The sequence below is a fragment of the Eublepharis macularius genome, chromosome 4, assembly GCF_028583425.1.
Source record: "Eublepharis macularius isolate TG4126 chromosome 4, MPM_Emac_v1.0, whole genome shotgun sequence".
NCBI classification, from domain to species: Eukaryota; Metazoa; Chordata; class Lepidosauria; order Squamata; family Eublepharidae; genus Eublepharis; species Eublepharis macularius.
The window spans coordinates 172573408-172595731 of NC_072793.1; the positions used below are offsets into that span (position 1 = coordinate 172573408).

General features: G+C 45.7%; 1 protein-coding gene across 1 annotated transcript in view; it reads left to right on the forward strand.

Annotated features, from left to right (window-relative positions):
* LOC129328755 (uncharacterized) overlaps positions 1 to 17721 on the forward strand; it is a 175088-nt gene extending 157367 nt beyond the window's left edge. The window contains 1 exon segment of the mRNA XM_054978033.1: positions 14573 to 17721. Coding sequence (XP_054834008.1) covers positions 14573 to 15573 — 1001 coding nt within the window. The 3' untranslated portion in view covers positions 15574 to 17721.
* The last annotated feature ends 4603 nt before the right edge of the window (positions 17722 to 22324 follow it).

The window sequence follows — 22324 nt, forward strand, 5'->3', positions numbered from 1 at the left end:
CGTGGCTGGTAAGCGATTATTTCCGCAGAAAAACAGCAATTTCTGGCCATCTGGAATCGGCCCAGGTGCGGTGGCATACAAGAGAGAGAGAGAGGGAAGAGCACTTCAGTCGTAAATATGAGCAAAAGAATTGATGTGGGGAGAACCTTTCAGTCCTTCCAGTGCCAAAGTCACCAGTGGGGTGTACTTGGGGGCCTCAGGAATTATTGAGAAGGGGAGATTACGTTGTTGCAAAGAAAAAAAGTGACTTCTCCCCCACTTGCACTCGCTTTCCCACCCTCTCCTGCTCCACACTCCATTCTGGTTCATCCCCTGCCCCTTCTTAATTCCCCCATGGCTCCCCAGCGTCCCTCCTTTCTTGACTTCCAACACCTGAGCACGGGGGTGGGGGGGGGGGAAAGAGCCCAAACACTGAGGACTGTGGAGATCCCTGCCTCAGGGGCACTGGGGACTGGAACTCCCACCTTGTTGCCCCAGCCTCAACACAGACAATGTGAAAGAAGTGATGGGAAGCCCTTTGGTTCGAGCCATCTGTTGGGCCCAATGGCTGTGAGCAGCCGGCTGCTGCCTCCAAAGTGCTCTCCAGATGGACAACAGCCTGCTCAGAGCCCTCCCGCCTGATGGCTGCCTGGGGTGGCAAAAACAAAAGTCCTTGTGATTCCCTCAGGAGCCAAGACTGGGGAGGAATCAGAAACTGGGAGCCCTCAGGCCTTCGCTTGACAGACACGAAGCGTCTGCTGAGCTCACAAAATCCCTCTCTTCCCTTCATCCATTTGACAGTCCTGGGAGGAGGGAAGCTCAGAGGCAGCCAAAGGATGGTCTGTTTCCCTTTGGCCATGTCTGGCCCAGGGCAGAAGTGAGGCCTGGGCCCTCCACTCCGCCTCTCCCTGGAAGGACTCCTGAGTCACACATCCACACAGCCCTCCTGATCCTTGGCTTCACTCTCCAAGGGGGGATGTTTGCCCCCTTGGAGAGTGAAGGGAGAAACCAGCATTTTCCTTCCTGTTTAGGAGGTCTGCCTGGTATTTCCCTCGTGTTTCCCAACTGGACACCAGTACAGCATTGGACAACATGACTTTGACATCCTGGTCTGGCCCATTTTGCATCCAGGGAGTTGGGCAGAGGTCACCCTGCTTTGCTGTAAGAGGAAAGAAGTCGGGATCCACTACCAAGAAACACAGGAGAGAACGAGAGGGAAGTTTCATCCCAATCCCAATTTCACCTTGCAAGATAGCAAGTGCTGCCAGCCCTGGGTTGGGAAGTTCCTGGAGTTCTGGGCGCGGATCCTGGGGAAAGCTGGGTTTGCAGAGAGAAAAGGATCTCAGCAGGGATGTGATTCCACACACTGTCTCCCCTCTGAAGCGGCCCTTTTCTCCAAGGGAACTGGCCTCTGTTGTCTGGAGATCAGTTGTATTTCTGGGAGATCTTCAGATCTCCCACCTGGAAGTTGGTCATCCAAGTTGCTGACTTCTGGCACCATGTCATGCATGCAGTAGTGGAGGCAGCAACAGTTGTTAGAACTATGTGTATTGGGCAAACCGAACAGGCCAAAACTAAGCCTCTACAACACTGTTAACTGCTCTCCATCTATGGTCACAAGGCCTTAGTAATATACTAAGTAGTACTAAATAATACACAAAGCAATAGTACTGATATACCACACTGCCCTGTCTAAAAAAAAATATTCTGTCCCCCTTAAGGCAATCTGTGCCTGGAAAAAAAGCAGTTCCTTGCAGGAGAACAAAATGCAATAATAAACCCTGAGGATTTAGTCAGAAAGAAAAGGCTTCTTCCCCGGCAGTTTCTCTCTTCAGGGTCTCTCCTGTAGTGGTTCTTCATCCAAAGCTGCCTACAGCGACACAGAAGAACCAAACTGTCGGGAATCTGGTTGTAAGAGGAAACTACAATTCCTGGAAGGATGTGCAAGCACCAGAGAGACTAACCTGGCTTTTCGTAGGTGTCCATGAGCTGGAGGGGAGAAGGAAATTTGGGCAATATGGAGCTTCACAGGGACTCTCTTTTCTCTGGCTGGAGCGAGACTTTGGCTTTTGTGCATCTGCAGGTCCCGAGCTACAGCATCTGTGCTCAGGGACTGGAATGACAGGTCTCAGAGTGCAATGACAGCCCCTGGGACTAATAGAAGCTTTCTCAGACTGAAATGACAGCCCCTGGGTGCAGCAGATGTAATCTGAGACTGGAATGGCAGGTTATAGAGCGGATTGACAGCCCCTGGCAGTAGCAGAAGCATTCTGGGAATGGAATGACGGCTCTTGGGAATAGCAGAAGCATTGTGAGAGTGGAATGACAGGCCCCAGAATGGAACGATGACTCCTAGGCGTACAGTCAGTGCTCTGCAGCTGGAATCAGAAACTGTAGAATGGAATTAAATACTTTACATGTTAACTGATATTTCTGGAAGACTGTGCCAGATCAGCTCCACCTTGAGAGGTTGATCTCAGCTACTTCCTCTATCTTCCAGTTCCAGGGTCCGGTTCTGCAGCCTCCCAGACTTCCATGTTCCCACTGTGTGTCACACCCTGCCTGAGTTCCTTGCCCACTTTTGTGTACTCTGTTCACCACTGACTCAGAGGACCTCTCCCTAGTCTCTTCGTGAAAAATCCTATCTCATACTCTAGTTCAGAGATCCCCAACCTTTTTGAACCCACAGGGCACCTTCGTAATTCTGACACACCGTGGTGGGTACAGACACAAAAGGAAGACTACTGCAGCAAGTGGAGCCAGGCAGAAAAATGGCATTCCTGGCTCCCATTATCTCCGATGGGCACTCCTGTTGTTCCTTTTAGTACATCACCCCTGTGCCAGGTCCAGGTTGGGAAATTCCTAGCGATTTTGGGGATGGACCCTGGAGAAGGCACAATTTGGGAAAGGGAGGGACCACAGCAGGGTACAATGCCATAGAACCCACTCTCCCAAGCAGCCATTTTTTCCCCCGGGGAACTGATCTCTGTCACGTGGAGATCAGTTGCACTTCCGGGAGATCTCCAGCCACCACCTGAAGGCTGGCAACCAAGGAGCCTCCAGGGAGCGCAAGAGCCGCCAAAGCTTTGAAGGGACCGGGAGGAAGGGGGAGGCAAGCTGCGGGTTAAAGGGAGAGAGTCCCACGCCTAGACGTGCAGCGAGGAAAGGGTGGCCTGGGAAGCCACTTCCTGCGGTCCTGCCTCCCCGGCAGCTGGGAAGGCGGCTTTTGTCTTTCCCATCAGCTCCCTCGGGGACGTCTTTGGTGAGTTGAAATCGCTTTGCGGTGCAGGGGAGGGAAGGCAGCGCCCTGGCCGGGGAGGAAGGGAAAAAAGGCAGAAGCCGAGGAGGGGAAATGACCCCCCAGCAACCCACCCACCCGCTTCACAGCGATGGGAGGCAGCCGGTCCACCCTCTTGGGTTTCTCTGCTCCTGTCTGCAAAGGGAGGTCTCTGTTGCAGAATCCTAGGGCGGGGCTGGGGGAGAGACCCAGGCCACTGGCTAAGGAAAGACCTGCCCGCCCTAGCTTTTCAGAAGGCTGGGTTGCTACCTTGTGGATGGGAAAGGTTGGTCCCCCCCCGTGCATCCATTTTCCTTGCTTGTCTCTATGGCAGCCATTTTTCTCCCCTGCAAAAAGAAAGGGGGGTGCTGTTTTGGCTTTAATTGACAGCTGAATTTCATGATAGCAGTGCATCTGTCCGGTTCTCAGAATTAATAAGCAAGCCTTTCACCCCTTTCCTTGAAGAGATACCCCTTTCCCTTTATATCTCTACAATGTAAGAGGCCGAAACCTTGCTTTTTTAAAAAGTCAAGCTGGGAGTTCAGAAAACTTGTATAACATTATAGCAATATAGCAACACTTGAGTTTCTAGTTTTCACAGCAAAATAAATAAAACTATGACTTGTCAGGCGTGGTGGTGGGAGCACTACTGGAAAACTGGCAGGGAAAATGTGGGGGGATGTGTCCTGTGGAAGCCCCACTGTCACTGCGCTGTATTGGCTGCCCCAGCAGCAGCAGGCCTACCCCCCTTTTGAAAACTCCTTAAAGGATCCTCCTATCCAACACTCATTCTCCCGTCATTCTGTTTTTTTATTCGGTAATTTCTTGGCTTATATGTGAAGGGGACTTTTCCCTTTGGGATCCCATAGATTATTAGCCACAGGTGCCGGATCGCTTTGGGGTCAGCAGACAAGAGAAACAGCCCCTGTCTGGCATATGTATGGATATGACTGTTGGACCTGGTTCACATATGCAGGAAAATGAGCGGGCCAAAGACCTGGGCTGGTGCCGTGGATGGCATTCATTTAAGGCACTTCCTCCTGCTTTTTCCATAAGTGGATTCCTGGCAGCTTCACTTCAGACTGTACACAGAGGCTCCTGTTCTGGGATGCTTCCCTCAGCTAACATCCTCCTGCCACAGAAAAGCATTAAGGCAAGCAGAGACAGAGAACTAAACGTTTCCCCTGCAAGGCTAGTTTTCTCTGTGTGGGGAGATTTCAGTTCCTAGGTGGCGTTTCTCACCTGCTGCCTCAAGTCAGAAAGTCCGTCCCATCCCTGCAAATCTTGGCCACCTCATTGCCATCACATTGTCTGAGGTGTATGGAAGAGGCTAGGCTAGAGAGTCCTGGCTTTCCTCAGAGGGGTGGAGGGAGTCGTGTGGCTTCCAACAGGGTCAGGGAGTCATTCTCAGGACGGATTTGGCGAGGCTGGGAAGAAAAGAGGCCAGAAGGAGAGGGGGGTGGGTGGATAAGGGACTGTCACCCATACAGAATGGCTTTGGAGGGGATGTTGGGCCAAACACTCTGGAGCTTCCAAGAGCAATCTCTTGAATTGTGCCCTGAAGCCAGTCCAGAGAGAGGTTCTCCCAAGGAACTGGACCACAAAAAGTATCTGTACAAAACAGAGTTTCCCATTCTCTTTTTTTCACTCTTCCAGGCAGCAGTGAAAAGGCACTTCGATGGCTTCTCCACCGTCTCCTCCGTGTGGGGAAGGGAAACGACCAGACATGCAGCCAGCTCAGGTACTGGCGGGGGGGTGGGGTGTCCCTGGGGAGACATGTGGAGGGTGGCAGGAGTGGTTCCTTCTCTGTTGCACAGCTCAGCGGATCGGGCTGCTTGCTTGGTTCTGGCACCCCAAGACATTCAGGATTCCCTCTTGGAAGGTGGGGAAATGGTCGCCTCGTGTGTAGGATGACATGTTTGGAGAAGAAAACAATACTGTGCCACACATTTCCCGGAGGAAAGGATTTGCTCCTCTGCCTGGGCCTCTCTGGCCTCTTCTGCACTAGGCTGCTAGCCCCCTGTGAACGAGGACAGTTCCCCCCCCAGCCCTCAGATGCCCGAAGGAAGACTGGGGGGGGGGGCAGATGTCCACTCAGGGCTCTCCCCACCCCCCACCCCAATTGTTGCTACTGTTCCATTTTGGTTTTACTGCCCCTAATTTTGCTTCTTATTTATTTTTTTAAAAAATACTTTTTATTATTTACTCAGTGAGGGACGCTGACAATAAGATGTACAATTAGATAATTATTCCTATCTCAACCATCTTTATCTATAATAATGCTTGTACAGCTTACCTCAACGCGTGCCTTTTCTTTGACACGAACAGCTGCAAGTGTATTTTTCCATTTTCCATTTATTTATTTCATTTAGCCTCCTCTGCTCAAAACTAAAAATCCAAACTCAATTGTCCCGTGTCCCCCTTATTCCGTGTAACCGCTACACCACACCAGCCTTTTGGATTTTCTTTCTCATAGGCCGTTTTCCCAGCAATATATAGAAATGCTTTCTTCTTCCAGGCACTAGTGTCCTTTGAAGAGGTGGCTGTGCGTTTCACCCAGGGGGAGTGGAGCCTGCTGCGCCCAGCCCAGAGAGCTCTCTACAAGGAGGTCATGCTGGAGAATTTTGGGAACGTGGCCTCCCTGGGTGAGGACCCTTCTCTCCTGGGCTGTCTCTTTCCTGGGAGAAGTGATTGTGAGGAATTCCTTTAAGAGGAAGGATGTGGCCCTGGGCCCGGTGACTGTTCTCTGCCACTTTCCATGATCCTTCCTCTGATGTCGGAGGGGTTCTGGGTTCTTATTTTGGAGAGGGAGCCCCTGCCTGGCCCACATAACGGAGCATCTGAAGAGAAGCCAAGTGGTCTTGGTCTGGAGAAAATGGGGCCGTCTACACAAGGGCTTCCCTCCAGTCTGGGCCTTGCTTTATTGTGGCTGTGAAGGGAACACTGCTGGCTTCTCTTCCACTTACTTAGTTTTCAACTGGGATTTCAATGTCAGCTCAGCAGGGAGTAGGCACAGAACGCCCAGTACCAGATCATGGAAGCATAGGGTTGAAAGGGACTCTAGGATCATCTAGTCCAACCCCCTGCACAATGCAGGAAATGAACACTTACCTCCCCCCACACACACATCCAGTGTCCCTTACTCCATGCCCAGGAGATGGCAAAACACCGTCAGGATCCCTAGCCAAATTGGCCTGGGGGAATTGCTTCCTGAACCCAAAGTGGCGAGCAGTCTTATCCTGGGCATGTAAGAAGGGGCCACGAGAACCGAGCACTGATGTAACCCTTCCTGCCCTCCCTCTCGTGGTCTGCCTAGATTCACAGGATCAGCATTCCTCTCAGGTGGCCATCTAGCCTCTGTTTAAAAACCTCCAAAGCAGGAGAGACCACCACCTCAGCAAGACTGTTCCACTGAGGGACTGCTCTGTCAGGAAGTACTTTCTAATGTTTAGTTGAAAACTCTTTTGACTTAATTTCAGCTCATTGGTTCTGGTCCGACTTTCTGGGCCAGCAGAAAACAACTCTGCACCCTTCTCCATATGAGACCCAGTTTGGTGTAGTGGTTAAGAGCATGGGACTCTAATCTGGAGAGCCGGGTTTGATTCCCCACTCCTCCACTTGTAGCCAGCTGAGTGACCTTGGGCTAGTCACAGCTCTCTGGAACTCTCTCAGCCCCACCCACCTCACAGGGTGTTTTGTTGTGGGGATAATAATGGTGTAAACCACTCTGAGTGGGTGTTAAGTCATCCTGAAGGGCGGTTTATAAATTGAATGTTGTTGTTGTTGTTGTTGTTGTTGTTGTTGTTGTTGTTGTTGTTATAACAGCCCTTCAGGTACTTGAAGATGGTTATCATATCCCTCTCAGTCATCTCTCCAGGCTAAACATACTGAGCTCCTTCAACCTTTCCTCATAGAACTTGGTGTCCAGACCTATCTTCGTTGCCCTCCTCTGGACACATTCCAGCTTGTCTATATCCTTCTAAAATTGTGGTGCCAAAAACTGAACACAATACTCTAGGCGAGGTCTAACCAGAGCAGAGTAGAGCGATACTATCCCTTTGCGTGATCTGGACACTATGCTTCAGTTGATACAGCTCAAAATCACATTTGCCTTTTTAGCTACCACATCACACTGCTGACTCACGTTCAGTGTATGGTCTAATAAGACCCCTAGATGGGTGCATGGATGATTCTCGACCCCGTACTATACCCCACACCACCCCTATGACTCTCCTGTAGTGTATTTCTAGAGGGACGGTCCACCTGCCTTGGGAATGCTGGATCTATGTGCACCCAAAAGAGTTTTAATTTTGTGGTTTTTCCTGATTGAAAGGACCTCAGATTGCCAAACCTGACCTCGTATCCTGGCTGGAAGAGGAGGAAGAGCCGTTTCTCCTGATCTCTGAAGAAGAGGAGGGATGGGCAGGTAGGTGCTTCGCTCTTTCGTGGGACTGCGTGTTGTCTGTGCTTCTTTCCAAGGGCTGGGGGATTTCTGAGGCCTTGATTCTCCTACTGTTGGAACTTTTTCTCCAAAGAGTTTTGCTCTTTGTTGTGAATGGTGAAGTGGTGTTTGTAGATCCTGAACATAGGAAATAAACAACTTCCTTCTCCCAAGTCAGATCACTCATGACTAGTATTGCCCACTCCGAGAGGCAGTGGGTCTCTGGCCAGGCCCTTTCCCAGTCTCTGTAACCCCAGAGATCCTTTCGACTGGAAATGGCCAGCATTGATCATGGGATGTTGTGCCTGCAAAGCAAAGTCTGTGCTTTGCAGCAGAGAAGTAATTCAAAGCAATTCCAGACAGCAGGCACAGCTACACACTTTACCTCCCCCCCCCATTGTGGGGCGGAGCTCTGCTGTTTCATCATACTGGAAGTGTGGAGAGAGGATGTGGGTTACGTTCCTAAATGAATTCGTAGGGTCAGCAGGTTGGAAGCAACTGGTTGGAAGTCACACAAATCAGTCAATGCCATCTAGTCAGTCACAGGACCCGACTTCCAGAAATGACTTTTAAAAGTGTGTCTCATCCTTTCCACACATGGATGGGATTTTGTTGTTTCATCATTGCTGGTGCGGCAGCAGATAAAGCGCAGCATTTGTGGCACTTCCACATGGCAGGTTTCCTCACAGTTTCCCTTCCCCAGTTCCCCAGAAAGGACCACACCAGCTTCCTTGAGTTTCCGTAGCTTTTTGTGATGTTTAAAAATCATCATGAGAAATAAAATGGGTATATTGGTATAGCATTGTTACAAGAAGTGTGACATTTTTTCTAGATTCCTAGCTTTCATTTTTTTTTAAACAGCATGTCTCCTTTTCCCTTGTATCTCTAGAAGGAAGGGGGCTAGAAACTTACTTTTGTTCAAACGAAATCTGGAAATTTAGAGATTGTGCTACCTGAGAGTCAGTTTGGTGTAGTGGTTAAGAGCAGCAGGACTGTAATCTGGAGAACTGGGTTTGATTCCTCACTCCTTCACTTGAAGCCAGCTGGGTGACCTTGGGTCAGTCACAGCTTCTAAGAGCTCTCTCAGCCCCACCCACCTCACAGGGTGTGCTGGAATGCAGGCGGGGAGTCTGCCACAAGCCTCTCTGAACGTCCGGAGTTCAACCAAGCCGACGGGGGAGCAGGCAGGAAGCGTAGTCCAAGGAGCCGAATGCAAGGGTCAGAGCCAAAGAGCAGTCAGAGCAGACCTGAGTTGCAGTAGAACCGGGCGGGTCTCTGCACAGGTGCTTCTGCAACAAGGGAAAGGGCGTCCTGGCTTAAGAGCTCTCACCTGCAGGGCAGTGCTGCACCCTATTACAACTCAAGGTCGTTACATCGTTGTTTAAGTGCCTGAAGCCTTGCACTTCACCTCCTTTCCTGTGCAGCAAGACGCTGCCTCCCTCTGCGCTGCCTATCAGGTTCAGGGGAGCTGGGTGGAGATTCTGCCCTGGTCTCAGGAGCTGGTGCAGGTAAGGGAACAGCCTCTGTCCCTGAGTCTGCCCTGCATTCCTCAGCCTGCTCCGGCAAGGGTTCCTGCTGCTCCATTCCCTGCTGGTCTTCCAAGCAGCTGCCTCTGGAGGGGCTCGGAATACTCCCACCCCTGTCGTCCTCCCCAAGGTCTTCATCCTCTGAGGACTCAGAGGCCACAACACAGGGTGATTGTTGTTGTTGCAGGCATTGCCTCCGGCTCTGCACCTGATTCCAGCTTGGTGAAGGGGGTTGGAGTGGCTGCTGGCTCCACACCTGATCCCAGCTGAGTGATGGCAGAGGGTGGACATTAACATCTGCTCTGCTATTGTAGGCAGGTAGCGGGCATTGCTAACTTCTCCATGCCTGATCCCAACTAGGTGAAGGCTGGGGGCGAGCAATGCCACTTGGACCACTCCTGATCCCAGCCCCATGAAGGCAGGGGGCAGGCATTGCCTTCTGCTCTGTGCCTGATTTCAGCCTGGTAAAGGGGGGCAGGCATTGTCCCTGCTCTGCTCTTGATCCATGCTGGGTGAAGGAGGCAGGCATTGCCACATGCTCCTCTACTGCTGCCAGCTGAGTGAAGTCGGGGGCGGGCATTGCCACTTTCTCCGTGCCTGATCCCAGCTGGGTGGAGGCAGGGGATGGGCACTGCCACCTGCTCCACTCCTGATCCCAGGTGTGTTAAGGCCAGTGGTGGGCATTGCCACCTGCTCCCCTCCTGATCCCAGCCTGGGCTTCCCACCATGCCATGCTCTCTGGAGGGACAGACTGCCTCATCTGGATTTCCTTGTGCAGCAGCGCTCTCTAGGGCTCACCAGGGTAGGAAGTGAGCTGTCTAGAACACAGTTACTCTTTTATTTAGTAGGATAATCTAGTACTGATTTTTTTTTTAAAAAAAATAAATAGCCTCCTATCCAATGGCAGGGGAATGAAATAGCTTCCATGGGGTCAGAGTTGAGCCAAATGGCTTCCCACTTGGCAAGGAAATCCAAATTTTCCCACTCCCACTGCAGCCATCTGGTATTATTACAATCTTTCCTAAAATGGAGCACAGCATGTTTGAGAAAGATAGGAGAAATGCCAGGAAACCCCTGCAAATTGTATAAATGCATCATGAAGCTTTGGGGAAGCAGGGAAAAAATGCACACCCCCAAAGTATTGAATTCGGGGCAGCTAACCCATGTGAAAATGGTCATTGCTGCCTTTTGAAGAGTAGATATTTTGGTTCGTTCCCTAATTTCAGGGTCCTTTTTTATATATATTGTCGAAGGCTTTCATGGCTGGAGAACGATGGTTGTTATGGGTTTTCCGGGCTATATTGCCGTGGTCTTGGCATTGTTAATTTGTTTTATTGTTTGTATATTGATTTTAGTTCTTGTTTTTATCGATTTTAACTGTTCACTGCCCAGAGCCCCTGGGGATGGGCGTTATATAAATTGAAATATAAATAAATAAAAATATAAAAATAAAAATTGTAGTTCCTGACGTTTCGCCAGCAGCTGTGGCTGGCATCTTCAGAGGTGTAGCACCAAAAGACAGAGAGATCTCAGTGTCACTCAATAGATATCAATAGCCACTCATGCCTTAACACAAACACACAACAGTGTACACTGTGACACTGAGAGATCTCTGTCTTTTGGTGCTACACCTCTGAAGATGCCAGCCACAGCTGCTGGCGAAACGTCAGGAACTACAATGCCAAGACCATGGCAATACAATCCGGAAAACCCACAACAACCATCGTCCTTTTTTTTTCTCTGTGCGCTCATGCCAAGTATGGTAAAACAACCCTACAAGTCCTTGTTTTTACCATGGGGAATAAGGGATTTACTCATGAAGTTTTTATCTCTCTTCAGCCTTTCCCCTCGCCTTCCTTTTTACAGCTGTGTTTGCTCTCCACTTCTGTTGTCTGTCTAGAAGCAGAGAGGCAGAAATACCTTAATTATTTCAGATTTTTTCATGTCAGGTTGTCTTCTCCTTCTGGCTGGTGACTGAGAGGGAAATTCCCTTTAACACAATCTAGGGAATTCCTGCAAAGAGTATCTCACTGAGCATAAAACAATAAAGGCAAAAAGGTTTGGCAAAGCAGGCAGTGTTTATTGAATGATCACTCAGTTGATGGAGTTTAGACATTCCCAAAACACATGCACTCCAGAGAGAAGGCACATACTGTGAAACAAACAAAACATCAGAAAGGAGGCACCAGTGGTTTGAAGTCATTAAAACCATAGATTTTTGTTCTTCCCATAGATATTTACCAACGTTTTAGATCCAGAGGAGTTAACCGTGTTAGTCTGTAGTAGCAAAATAGAAAAGAGTCCAGTAGCACCTTTAAGACTAACCAACTTTACTGTAGCATAAGCTTTCGAGAATCACAGTTCTTTTTTAAAAAAATTTTTATATTGATAATACTTATTCTCCATACAATGATTAAATAGAATTTGTACAATGTAAAATACAACTAACAAATTACAAAATTTTAAACTTTTAAAATTCCCGGTTTCAAAATTACAACATTCCAAAATTTTCAAACTGTCACACTTTCACTTTTTCAAACGGTCATAGTTTCACTTACAACATTTCTGAGAGTTGATAACTAGTACATAACTATGAAAAAGTTTGCAAAGTGGTGAAATACAGAAATTTACAAATATTTTAAACATATTCTAAAACCTGAAAGAACTTTAGACCTGAATGAGAACTGTTACTTTCTAGATACTCAAAAAATGGAAACCACTTCTCCACAAAATTTGTACTATATGGAAAATGCTCTGCCTGATAAATCTTATCAGCCAATTTTTCAGAGATAAAATGATCCCAAATTTTTGTGAGCCAATTTTCAATCGTCAGGACTTGCTTAGACTTCCATAAGGTCGCAATACCACTCTTTGCAGCAACCAATAGGGTTGCTATAAGGTCTCTACGTATCAAAGGAATATGGACCGGGTTTGTTTCCCATTGATCAAGGAAAATGATTTCTGGTGACAAAGGAATGGAATAGCCTGTCATTATTTGGATTTCTTTAAGAACTTTCTTCCAAAATTCCTCCAAGAATTGGCATTTCCACCAACAGTGAGAGAAATTACCTTCCTCACCACATCCCTTCCAGCATTGGGGCGAGACCAAAGATGAGATTTGGGACAACTTTTTAGGGGTCAAATACCACCTGTTGACTATCTTATACGTCTGTAATTTAGTTACCACTGTTTTAGAGTTAAATATTTTGGGGGACCATATCTGCTTCCACTTTTCTGTTGTTTGAGCTATTTGACAATCTTGAAACCATTTAGCTTGATATTTTAGTGTTGTGACCTTTTGGTTAGAGAGTAGGATATTATATAGTTTGGAAATAAGACCTTTGCCAGAAAACGTTGGAGAGTCTAGCAGACATTCAAAGTCCGTTTTAGGGGTATTCACTATTTTTTTGAAGTCAATTTGATCAGCCAGACTTTTCAATCGAAGATACCTAAACCAATGGATTCTTTGCTTTGCTATGTTTTCCATATCTACTTTCTGTAACAGTCCCTTTGGAGAGGTTACATCCACTATTCTTGTGAGGGTGGTGTTCCTCCAAAATGCACTGAAGATTTTGTTGTATCCTGATGGGAGCCACTGTTGCGAAGTAAAAGAGGAGTATCTAGATATTTCTGGCAATATTTTCCTCCTGATATTATCCCAGTCTTTCAATATTGAGTGTAGGAAGATGTTCTTACAAATGACTTTAGGACGATCGTTTGCTTTGTTCCAAATTACATCATGTATTGTATTTTGCCTAAGGAAAGGTTGAAAGGTAGTTGTCCAGTTTCAGGTGCCTGTATGTTTTAATAATTGGAGGACATTGACTAATCGTGCTGCAGTTTGGTACAAAGCAATATCCGGGTAGTTAAAGCCACCATTTGTAATTCTCATTCGTAGGATGTTAAAGGCGATTCTGGGGCTTCTGTTTTGCCACAAAAATTTATTTAATATCCCTTGCCATTAGATCATTTGATGGCGTGGGATTATAATTGGAATGGCTCTGAAAAGGTACACTAGTTTTGGGAGAATAAACAATTTAATCAGGTGGAACCTATCATACCATGAGAATCCCATCTTATTCCAATCAGTAATTTTTATCTCTATATTCTTCATTACCTTAGTGTGATTTTGTTTGATAAGATTATCAAGATCAGTTGGGATAATGATTCCCAGATAAGTTATTTGTTTAGCTGCAATCTGATATTTAAATTCCGTAGTAATTTGTTTCCCTATATTATCATTTATATTGATTGGAAGAATGTGAGATTTTGACTGATTGATATTGAGACCTGAAATCGTTCCGAAGTCTGCTAACAATTGTTGTAGGTATTTAAGTGAGGAGGATGGATCTGTTAGGTACATGATCGTATCATCAGCAAACAAGCTTTACTCTTTGTCACAGATCACTGTTCTCTTTGTCTATTTTACCAATGTTTTGTTTCTGATCAGATGTCAATTTGAACACTCTCCATAGAACTCCGCATTCTAGACAAGAGAGAAAAAAAATTCCAAAAAGGAGTATGTTCCCAGGATGCGCTGGACACAAACCTCTGGAGCATCTCCTGGTTATGTTGTCAAAGCAGATTAATGTTCAAAAGGAGTTGTGTGGCAGGGTAGTTAGAAGGCAGGAGTCAGTTAAGACTCACCTAGAATTCCTTGCAAGAGAACCAAAGAAAGTTTAGCTAAATTACAATTCTGTTTGATTTCTAATATTAATTCTAAATTTCTTTTACAGTGACCTCTCTTCAGGTCCTCTTTTGTGTGTGTGTGTTTGTGTTAAGGCATGAGTGGCTATTCCTGTCTTAAAGCGAACCCTCTCTGCAAGCTCCCCAACCAACACCACCTTGTAAATTTATCCAGGCAGGAAAAGAGAAATTTAAAATGACCCAGTGGACTGCTTCCCTTTCAGGCAGGAGGTCTGTCTTGTAAAGTCTCTCTCTTTTGTCCTCTTCAGCTACATTCATTATGATAGAAATAGCTAAGCTGGCAACTAGATTGGAATTTAGAGTCCGAGCATCCCACGAGGTTTCTCTTTCTTTCTGCAGAACACATATCGACGTTGGCGAACCCGAGATCTGTGCATCCAGTAATAGAGAAAAAGGACCCATCTTTAGATGTAAAAGAGAAGGTTGAATATTGCAATGAACTGAGAAAGGAGGAGGGGAAACAGCCACCTAAAGAGAGGGGTAATTCTGGTCTTTTATGGAGTGATGATGCTCATGAATTTCCACAATTCCAAAAAAAAGAAGACAATAGAAATGAGTGCCTGGAAAGTAGGGAAAAATTTCCTGGAAGCCTTAATTCCCATCAACAAATTAACACAGGAGAGAAACGATTTAAATGCCTAGAATGTGGAAAAAGCTTCAGTCACAGTGCAAGACTTAAGTCTCATCAAAGAATTCACACAGGGGAGAAACCATATAAATGTCAGGAGTGTGGAAAAAGCTTCAGTCACAGTGTAAACCTTAATTCCCATCAAAGGATTCACACAGGGGCTAAACCATATAAATGCCTGGAGTGTGGAAAAGGCTTCACTCAGAATGGAAGCCTTAGTCGCCATCAAAGAATGCACACAGGGGAGAAACCACATAAATGCTTGGAGTGTGGGAAAAGTTTCAGTTTAAATGGAAACCTTACTCGTCATCAAAGAATGCACAAAGGGGAAAAACCACATAAATGCCTGGAGTGTGGAAAAAGCTTCAGTTGGAGTGGAAACCTTACATCCCATCAAAGAATTCACACAGGGGTAAAACCATTTGAATGCTTGGAGTGTGGAAAGAGATTCAGTCGTAGTGGACATCTTACTCGCCATCAAAGAATGCACACAGGGGAGAAACCACATAAATGCATGGAGTGTGGCAAAAGCTTCACTTCAAGTGGAAACCTTACTCGTCATCAAAGAATTCATACAGGGGTGAAACCATTTCAGTGCCTGGAGTGTGGAAAGAGCATCAGTCAGAGTGACAGCCTTATATCTCATCAAAGAATTCACACAGGAAAGAAACCATATAAATGCCAAGTGTGTGGAAAAAGCTTCAGTCAGAGTGGAAGCCTTACTTACCATCAAAGAATTCACACAGGAGAGAAACCATATAAGTGCATGGAGTGTGGAAAAAGTTTCCGTTGGAGTAGTAAGCTTACATCCCATCGAAGAATTCACACAGGGGAGAAACCACATAAATGCTTGGTGTGTGGAAAAAGCTTCAGGCAGAGTGGAAACCTTACTTCACATCAAAGAATTCACACAGGTGAGAAGCCGTATAAATGTTTGGAGTGTGGAGAAAGCTTTAGACAGAGTGGAAATCTTACTTACCATCAAAAGAATTCACACAGGAAAGAAACCATATGAAGTGGAGTGTAGAAAAACATTTGAGAGGAGTACTGATTAAAGAGCCCTATTTCCTTTATGAAAATGTCATCTTGAACAATAAGTTATTCACATTCCAGAATGTTTGGCAATTCCCGATCTCATCAGGAAAGTCATTCTCCCAAGTGGGAGAAGCTGCTTTTGTATGGGCAGAACCAGCACTTGGAACTGAGTCTGTAAAGTAATCAGTAGATATTGGATCAATTCCAGAATGCATTTAACGTGTACCCTGTAAACCAAGCCTGATAATAATTGACTTGCGGCAGTCCGCAGCAGCTGTAGTTTCTGTCTTCCAGGGCAGACCCATCTAGAGTGTGTTACAGTAGTTTAGTCACAGGGTTACCGTAGCTTGGATGTACATGGTCAACCTTAGGAGCCATTCTCAGTGGATAAAAACAGGCTAAAATATGGTAAACTGCAGGTTTGATTCCGGTAGCACCTTAATGACCAACCAGATTGTCAGGCTTTTGAGAATCAAGGGGAGATCCCTGAGCCTTTATATTCCAGTCTGAGGTGAGTGGGGTGAAACAAAGAAAGGAGTTAGGATGTAAAGGCAGAATGCATCTTGATTAGAGCAGAAAGACAACCAGGGGGAGAGGTGTTTTTCTGCTTTCCTTCAAGGCTCCACCTATTGCTGCATGTCCCACTTTTCTCTCTCTCTCTGGTGCTTGCAGAGACTTGTAGCTGTATCATGCACTCTTGCAATGAAGGGATCTACTTCTCCCCCCCCTCCCCGACTCCATTTTGATAGCACTTAATGTGAATAGGATTTAATGTGGGCACAGAGACCAGACTGTCAGCTTTCCAAATACAAAGAGAGTTTAATGAAGAAGCAAAGAGCATACACGTGATCTGTAATTGCAATCAGAGTGAGCAAGGAGAGAAAGAAAATGGGTATAAACCACAATTCCTCTCCCCCGGTTTCTGAGCATACTATAAAGATGATAAGAAACATAAGCTCTTCATTCTTGGAGCCACAAGTTTTAGTTTCTCCAGTAGGTTGGAGCTGTTTCCCTTTGTTCTCAGTGCCGTGTGTTCAAGATGGAATCTGGAGAAGTGTGCTAAGGATGACTTGAAGAAAGTTGAGAGTCTGATCTACAGACAACTGATAATTTCCTTTTGCTCTGCATATGTACCTTTTCCTGTTCAAAAGGAAAGATCTGTTCCTTCCTTCACCCCCTTTGCCGTTTTGTAAAAGAATGCTTTCAGGCTCAGCTGTGATTTCACTGCCCATTGTGTTTCTTCCAGATAGGGTCACCTGCGTATCAATGGCACCAGTGACCCTGCCCTTGGGAAGTGAATTGTCATGTATTCATTATTTTGATCATATGTATGTATGTTCATCTATGTAGTCTTTGTATGCAGCTTCATAACCTCTGTAAGGTTCAATAGCTGGCCAGGAAAAGTACAGAACTGCCTCTCAGTTGAAGAAATAGTAGATTTATTGCTCTTTTATTGTAAACTTTGCAATGAAATTGCTCTTTTATTGTAAACAATTGCAAATTATTTAACTTTGTAATCTTGCTTTGAGAATTTAATGTTATTATTTGTATAAACCCTTTGGGGACCAATTGCTTTCTTTAGAGGATGGTCATGTGTTCAAGTTAGAGAAATTGATTTATTTATTATATTAGATTTTTAGTCCATCCTCCCTGCAGGCGTCACAATGTATTTCTGTTCCTTCCTTTCACCTTCTCTACATAGATCAAGATGGGTAGCCATATTTGATTGTCTGTAGCAGTAGAAAAGAGCAATAGTCCAGTAGCACTTATAATGAAATTTGTGGTCAAGTATGAGCTTTCATGAGCCACAGCTCACTTCTTCTCTACTTGTGTGTCATGTAAGGGTCTAATGAGCCCTTCTGCTGGTGACTTCCAGTTAGAGAAGACCTTATATTGCGTGACCATATCTTGTGTGCAGGGGCTTCTCATTTTACACAGCATTCTGCCAGTCAGCTTAAAACCTGGTTTGCCTTTTATCTCAGAGAATTGTAATACTTACTTATTTAGGTAAGTGTAAAAAATATTAGACCTGATTTCTGTTGCATGCTTTTTTCTGTCTTTGTGGGGTCAATTTGTACCTGTTAGTATTTATCAAGTTCTTGCCTAATAAAAAATTAAGTGAAATCATGACCTCAAGGTAGTTCTCTGTTTGCTCTGCTGGCCAAAAGATCTGATGCCTGACCTATAATATTTCATTATGTCACAAGAAATGAGTCTTTCTCAGAGTTTGTCTTCAACATATGGGTGATTCTGCATCCGAGTGCAGCCATGAGGCTTCAGCTCCCCAAGAGCCGAGTTCAGTATAAATCCCTAGACAAAAGTGGAAAACTTACCGTCTGTCCAAGAATGCACCCAGGGGAGAAGATATATAAATGTTTGGATTGTGAGGTAAGTGTCTGCGGTAGCAGGAACTTCACTTCCCATCAAATAACACACACAGGGAAAATACGTGCCTAAATGCCTGAAGTGGGGGGGAAGTGTCCATCCTATGTTCATGGTGTGGAGTGTGGAAAGTTATTGCTTGGTGTGAATAAAGATGTTGCATCAAAGCAAATTGGACCAGAACACCAGAAAGCAATGCAATGAAACCATATAATGCATACAAACAATGCAAAAAAAACTGCATTAAAAAGTTCAGAAATTAAATCTGCAACCCTATTCCCTTTATAAAAATGCCATCGGAACTATTCCGATTTACGCATTAATTTTAAAGTATTTTATTTACATTATTTATAGTCCGCCCTTCTTACTGAGGCTGAAGGCAGATTATACAGTGTAAGTCAGTAAAGTCAATTCCAAAAACCCTGCAGGGAGAGCAGAATATAAATTTAATAAATAATTTCAATAAACAATATAATTAGGTAAAGAAATACAAATTTGCTAAGCTTTTCAGACAAGCTTTTCAGACAATACAGAGCTGAAGAAATGCTAAACAGAGCATAAGCAATTTTAGGACTGAAACATTAAACAGCATATAAACTATCTGGTAGGATTATACAGCAAAAGACAGTACAGAGAAGTAAAAGTCTATAACCCCTATCTGTTTACTTAAGCATCTCTTTAGGACTACTATTAGGGGTGTGCATAATGGGGAAAAGAGCTGAAATGACACACAGAGCTCACTGGTTTGGCTCATTCAAGAAGCATCCTGAACGTGAAACAAGTCTGGGAAACGAGGCTGCAACGAGTGTTTCGGTTCGATACTTACCGGGCAGAATGCAGGCAGGCAGGCCAGGCCTTTCTGGAGGCATCTTGTCCCCCTTGCCTGTGAGTCTGCCTGTCTGTACATGCAACCAATTGGGTCCAACAAGGACTCAGCCATCAGTGCTACCTCTGTGGCAGGGAGGGGATGTGGGTGGAGCGCATGAGTGTATTTTTTCCCAGCACTTCCTGGGCAATGGGTTTTTGGCATTGATACCGAGTGGCTCATGGGGATCAAAGGTTTGCTTTGCACCAGGGAGGGGAGCAGCGGATGGCCGGAGGCCATTAGTGCCAGCATCACCATTGTGTGCTTTTATGCACAATGCGAGGAAAGGCTGGCCTGGCAACGTCTGCACAGGCATGCACAAATGCATGGGCTGGAGGAGGGAGGGGTCTCCTGCAGCCTCTGAGCCCTCGGCTGTCATAAAGGCACATGTGATGCATGTTATGGTGAAAATTGGAAAGAAAAAGCCATTATTAAAGGTCAGCCCCACCGAGGAGGTCCCGGGCAGAGCTGCTTGCTTCAAACCCATCCAGTGGCCTTCTGCTGCTGCTGCTGCCCTTCGCTTAGGTGCCGTGGTGCCAGGGCCGCTCTCTGTGGCTTCAGAAGTCCTCCAAAGGTAGTGGGTCAAGGAGCACCAGGAGGAATTTCAGCTTTTTGGAGTTTTCCGATTAAAACTGTTAAGCCAGTGTTAAATGATGGGGCGGAACAGCCCTCACACATGCCCCCCCCGCCCCCCATCTTTCCAGAAAAGAATTCTACATGGAAGGAACAATCTGGCCAGATTTTTTATTTCCTGTCAGAGCGGTGGGACTCTTGTTGCTTACCCACCAGTGATTTCTCCTTTTTCGATTCTGGGTTAACTGTTTTAGTCAGAAAGGGAGACTGGCAGCCAGCAACCTGTCAATCTCCCACTTTTACTAGTATTGGGAGACGATGTGAAAGGAATAGTGAGCGTGCAAGTGCACAGCTGCACAACACTTGCCTTCTCACATCCCTTCTTCAAGTGTTCCTCGGGGTCCATAAACACAGAACCCCCATTGTTGCATGCTCTCAAACTTGGTGATCCGATGGTTTAGAGGGAGGACTGTGTTTTCTGTGCAATTTTGGTGCCATTAGAAACATAGAACTGAAAGGGACTCCGAGGGTCATCTAATCCAGCCACCTGCAAAATGCAGGACATTCACCGCTATCTCCCCTCCCCTCACCACCCCCAGTGACCCCTGCTCTCTGCCCAGAAGATAGCAAGAAACCTCTAAGATTCCTGGCCAAGCTGGCCTGGAAGACAATTATTTCCTGACCCCAAAGTGGATGTCAGTTTATGGAATTCAAGTTACTCTGAATTCATCTCCCAACCCCTTGCTGCAAGAAATCCAAGGTCTCTTGAGTCAAAGGGTCCTTTATTGAAAGATTATATTCAAAGTACAAGTGTCCATAATTAATCCAAAGGCATGGAAGCTTCTGGCTGACCATGAAGCTTTGTTGAGAATGATGTGTTAGTTACAAAAAGCAATATATCAAAACCTCCCTCTATTGTCCCCCCCCCCCACATTGCCCGGCTACAGTAGATGCCTGGGAAAGTGAGGGATGCTCCTCCGAGGTCGATGTCTAGTCATAGTAGATAAGACCTTCCTGCCTCCCTGGGAACACAGCGGGCTCTCTATGAACCTGTGGACAGAAAACACTGAAAAACTACAGCATGAGAAAGCATCTGAAAATAACATGGAGTCACTGTGGATAGCAGGCCTGACAGTGGAGATCAACATCCCCTGGGCATATAAGAAAGGAAAGGTCCTTTCTAGCGCCAGCTTATCCCTTCATGTACTCCCTTTCCTGATCTGTGTACATTCATATTAAGTCAGAGAATCATCATGATCCGTCAGGTGGCCGTCTAGCCTCTTCTTAAATTCCTCCAAGGAAGGAAGGGGAGCCCACCACCTCCTGAGGAAGCCTGTTCCACTGAGGAACCACTCTGACAGGAAGTTCCTCCTGATGTTTAGCCAAAAACTATTTTGTTTTAATTTTAACCTGTTATTTCTGGTCCAACTCGCTGGGGCAGCAGAAAACAGCTCTGCTCCATCCTCTATATGACAGCCCTTCAACTATCTGAAGAAGGCTAACATGTCACCTCTCAGTCGCCTCCTCTCCAGACCCCTGACCATATTCAATACTTTCCCAAACTGTCGCACAGTACTCCAAATGAGGTCTAACCAGAGTGGAGTAAAGCGATACCATCACTTTGCGTGATCTGGACACTATACTTACGTTGATGCAGTTTAAAATCACATTTGCCTTTTTAGCTACAGCATCACACTGCTGACTCATATTCAGCGTATGATCTCCTAAGACCACTAGATCCATTTCACAAGTACTGCTGCCAAGACAAGCCTCCCCCATCCTATAAGTGTTCCTTTGATTATTTCTACCTAAATGCAGAACTTTACATTTGTCTCTGTTGAAATTCTAAATGCTCAAGGACTGACTATTTAGTGATTTGTTTCAATAACTTTCCAGGTATGGATGTCAAGCAGATGGGTCGATAGTTACCTGGCTCCTCCTTTTTCCCCTTCTTGAAGATGGGGACAACATGCTCACCTCCAGTCTTCTGAAATCCAAAACTAGAGACACCTCCAAATTAAACTGGAATGGAAAGGTGGAAATCCACAATTGGAGGAAAAGGGTGAAAAACCCCAATGAAAATTTTTAATGTATTTTATATGTATATAATGCATATTGTTAAAGGGACAAGTGCTCTAATAAATAAGTAAATAGACAAGTTAATGCAAAATGTATAAACACAGAATATTCCTATAAATACAATATCCAAAGAATAAATGCCATGTGGCCACCAAACAGGGTTCTGTTTGGTGCAAAATACCAAAAGTTCAGTCACTTAATATTTTAATATGAAGACACAATGTTCCCTTTGTTCATTTTTGTAGGTGTGGCAAGAAGAACAGTGGAAGAAGACCATCCAAAAGGTACGTATGCACAGTAAACAATGCTATGAAGTAGCAAAGTGCTTATCTATCTGCATTGTATCTTGCAGGTGACACTAAGAAGCTGGGGTGCCCAACAGGGCAGACCCACCTCTGCCCAACTACTGGGCCAGCTGCAAATCTTGAAGTTTCGTCTGGACTTCCTCAGGGGCGGTTTAAAGGGTCACCTAACGAATCCAGCCATGAAGCATAAGATGCTCACATAGTACATGGGTTCTCTCTTGTGGCGGTTACAGGATCCAGGGTTGAAACATGTTTGGTCTCTGTATATGTGCAATCAGTTTTGTCACTTAGTTCTTGTATATGTTCCAACAGTTTTGTGTAGGTCTCAAGGTATTTAACATTGTCCCATGGTTTTGAATCCTTTAAGCGCTGTGCAATCAATAATTGACTTTCTTTTATATCTTATGTTTTCTTGGCCGCTCAACTTTGCTGGTTCCTGATGTTTAGACTGCGCCATCCCTCAAAGATTCAAGATCCACCCCACCCCAATTCAAAGGGGAAGGTTTTGAGACCTGCCCCCTGCAGAG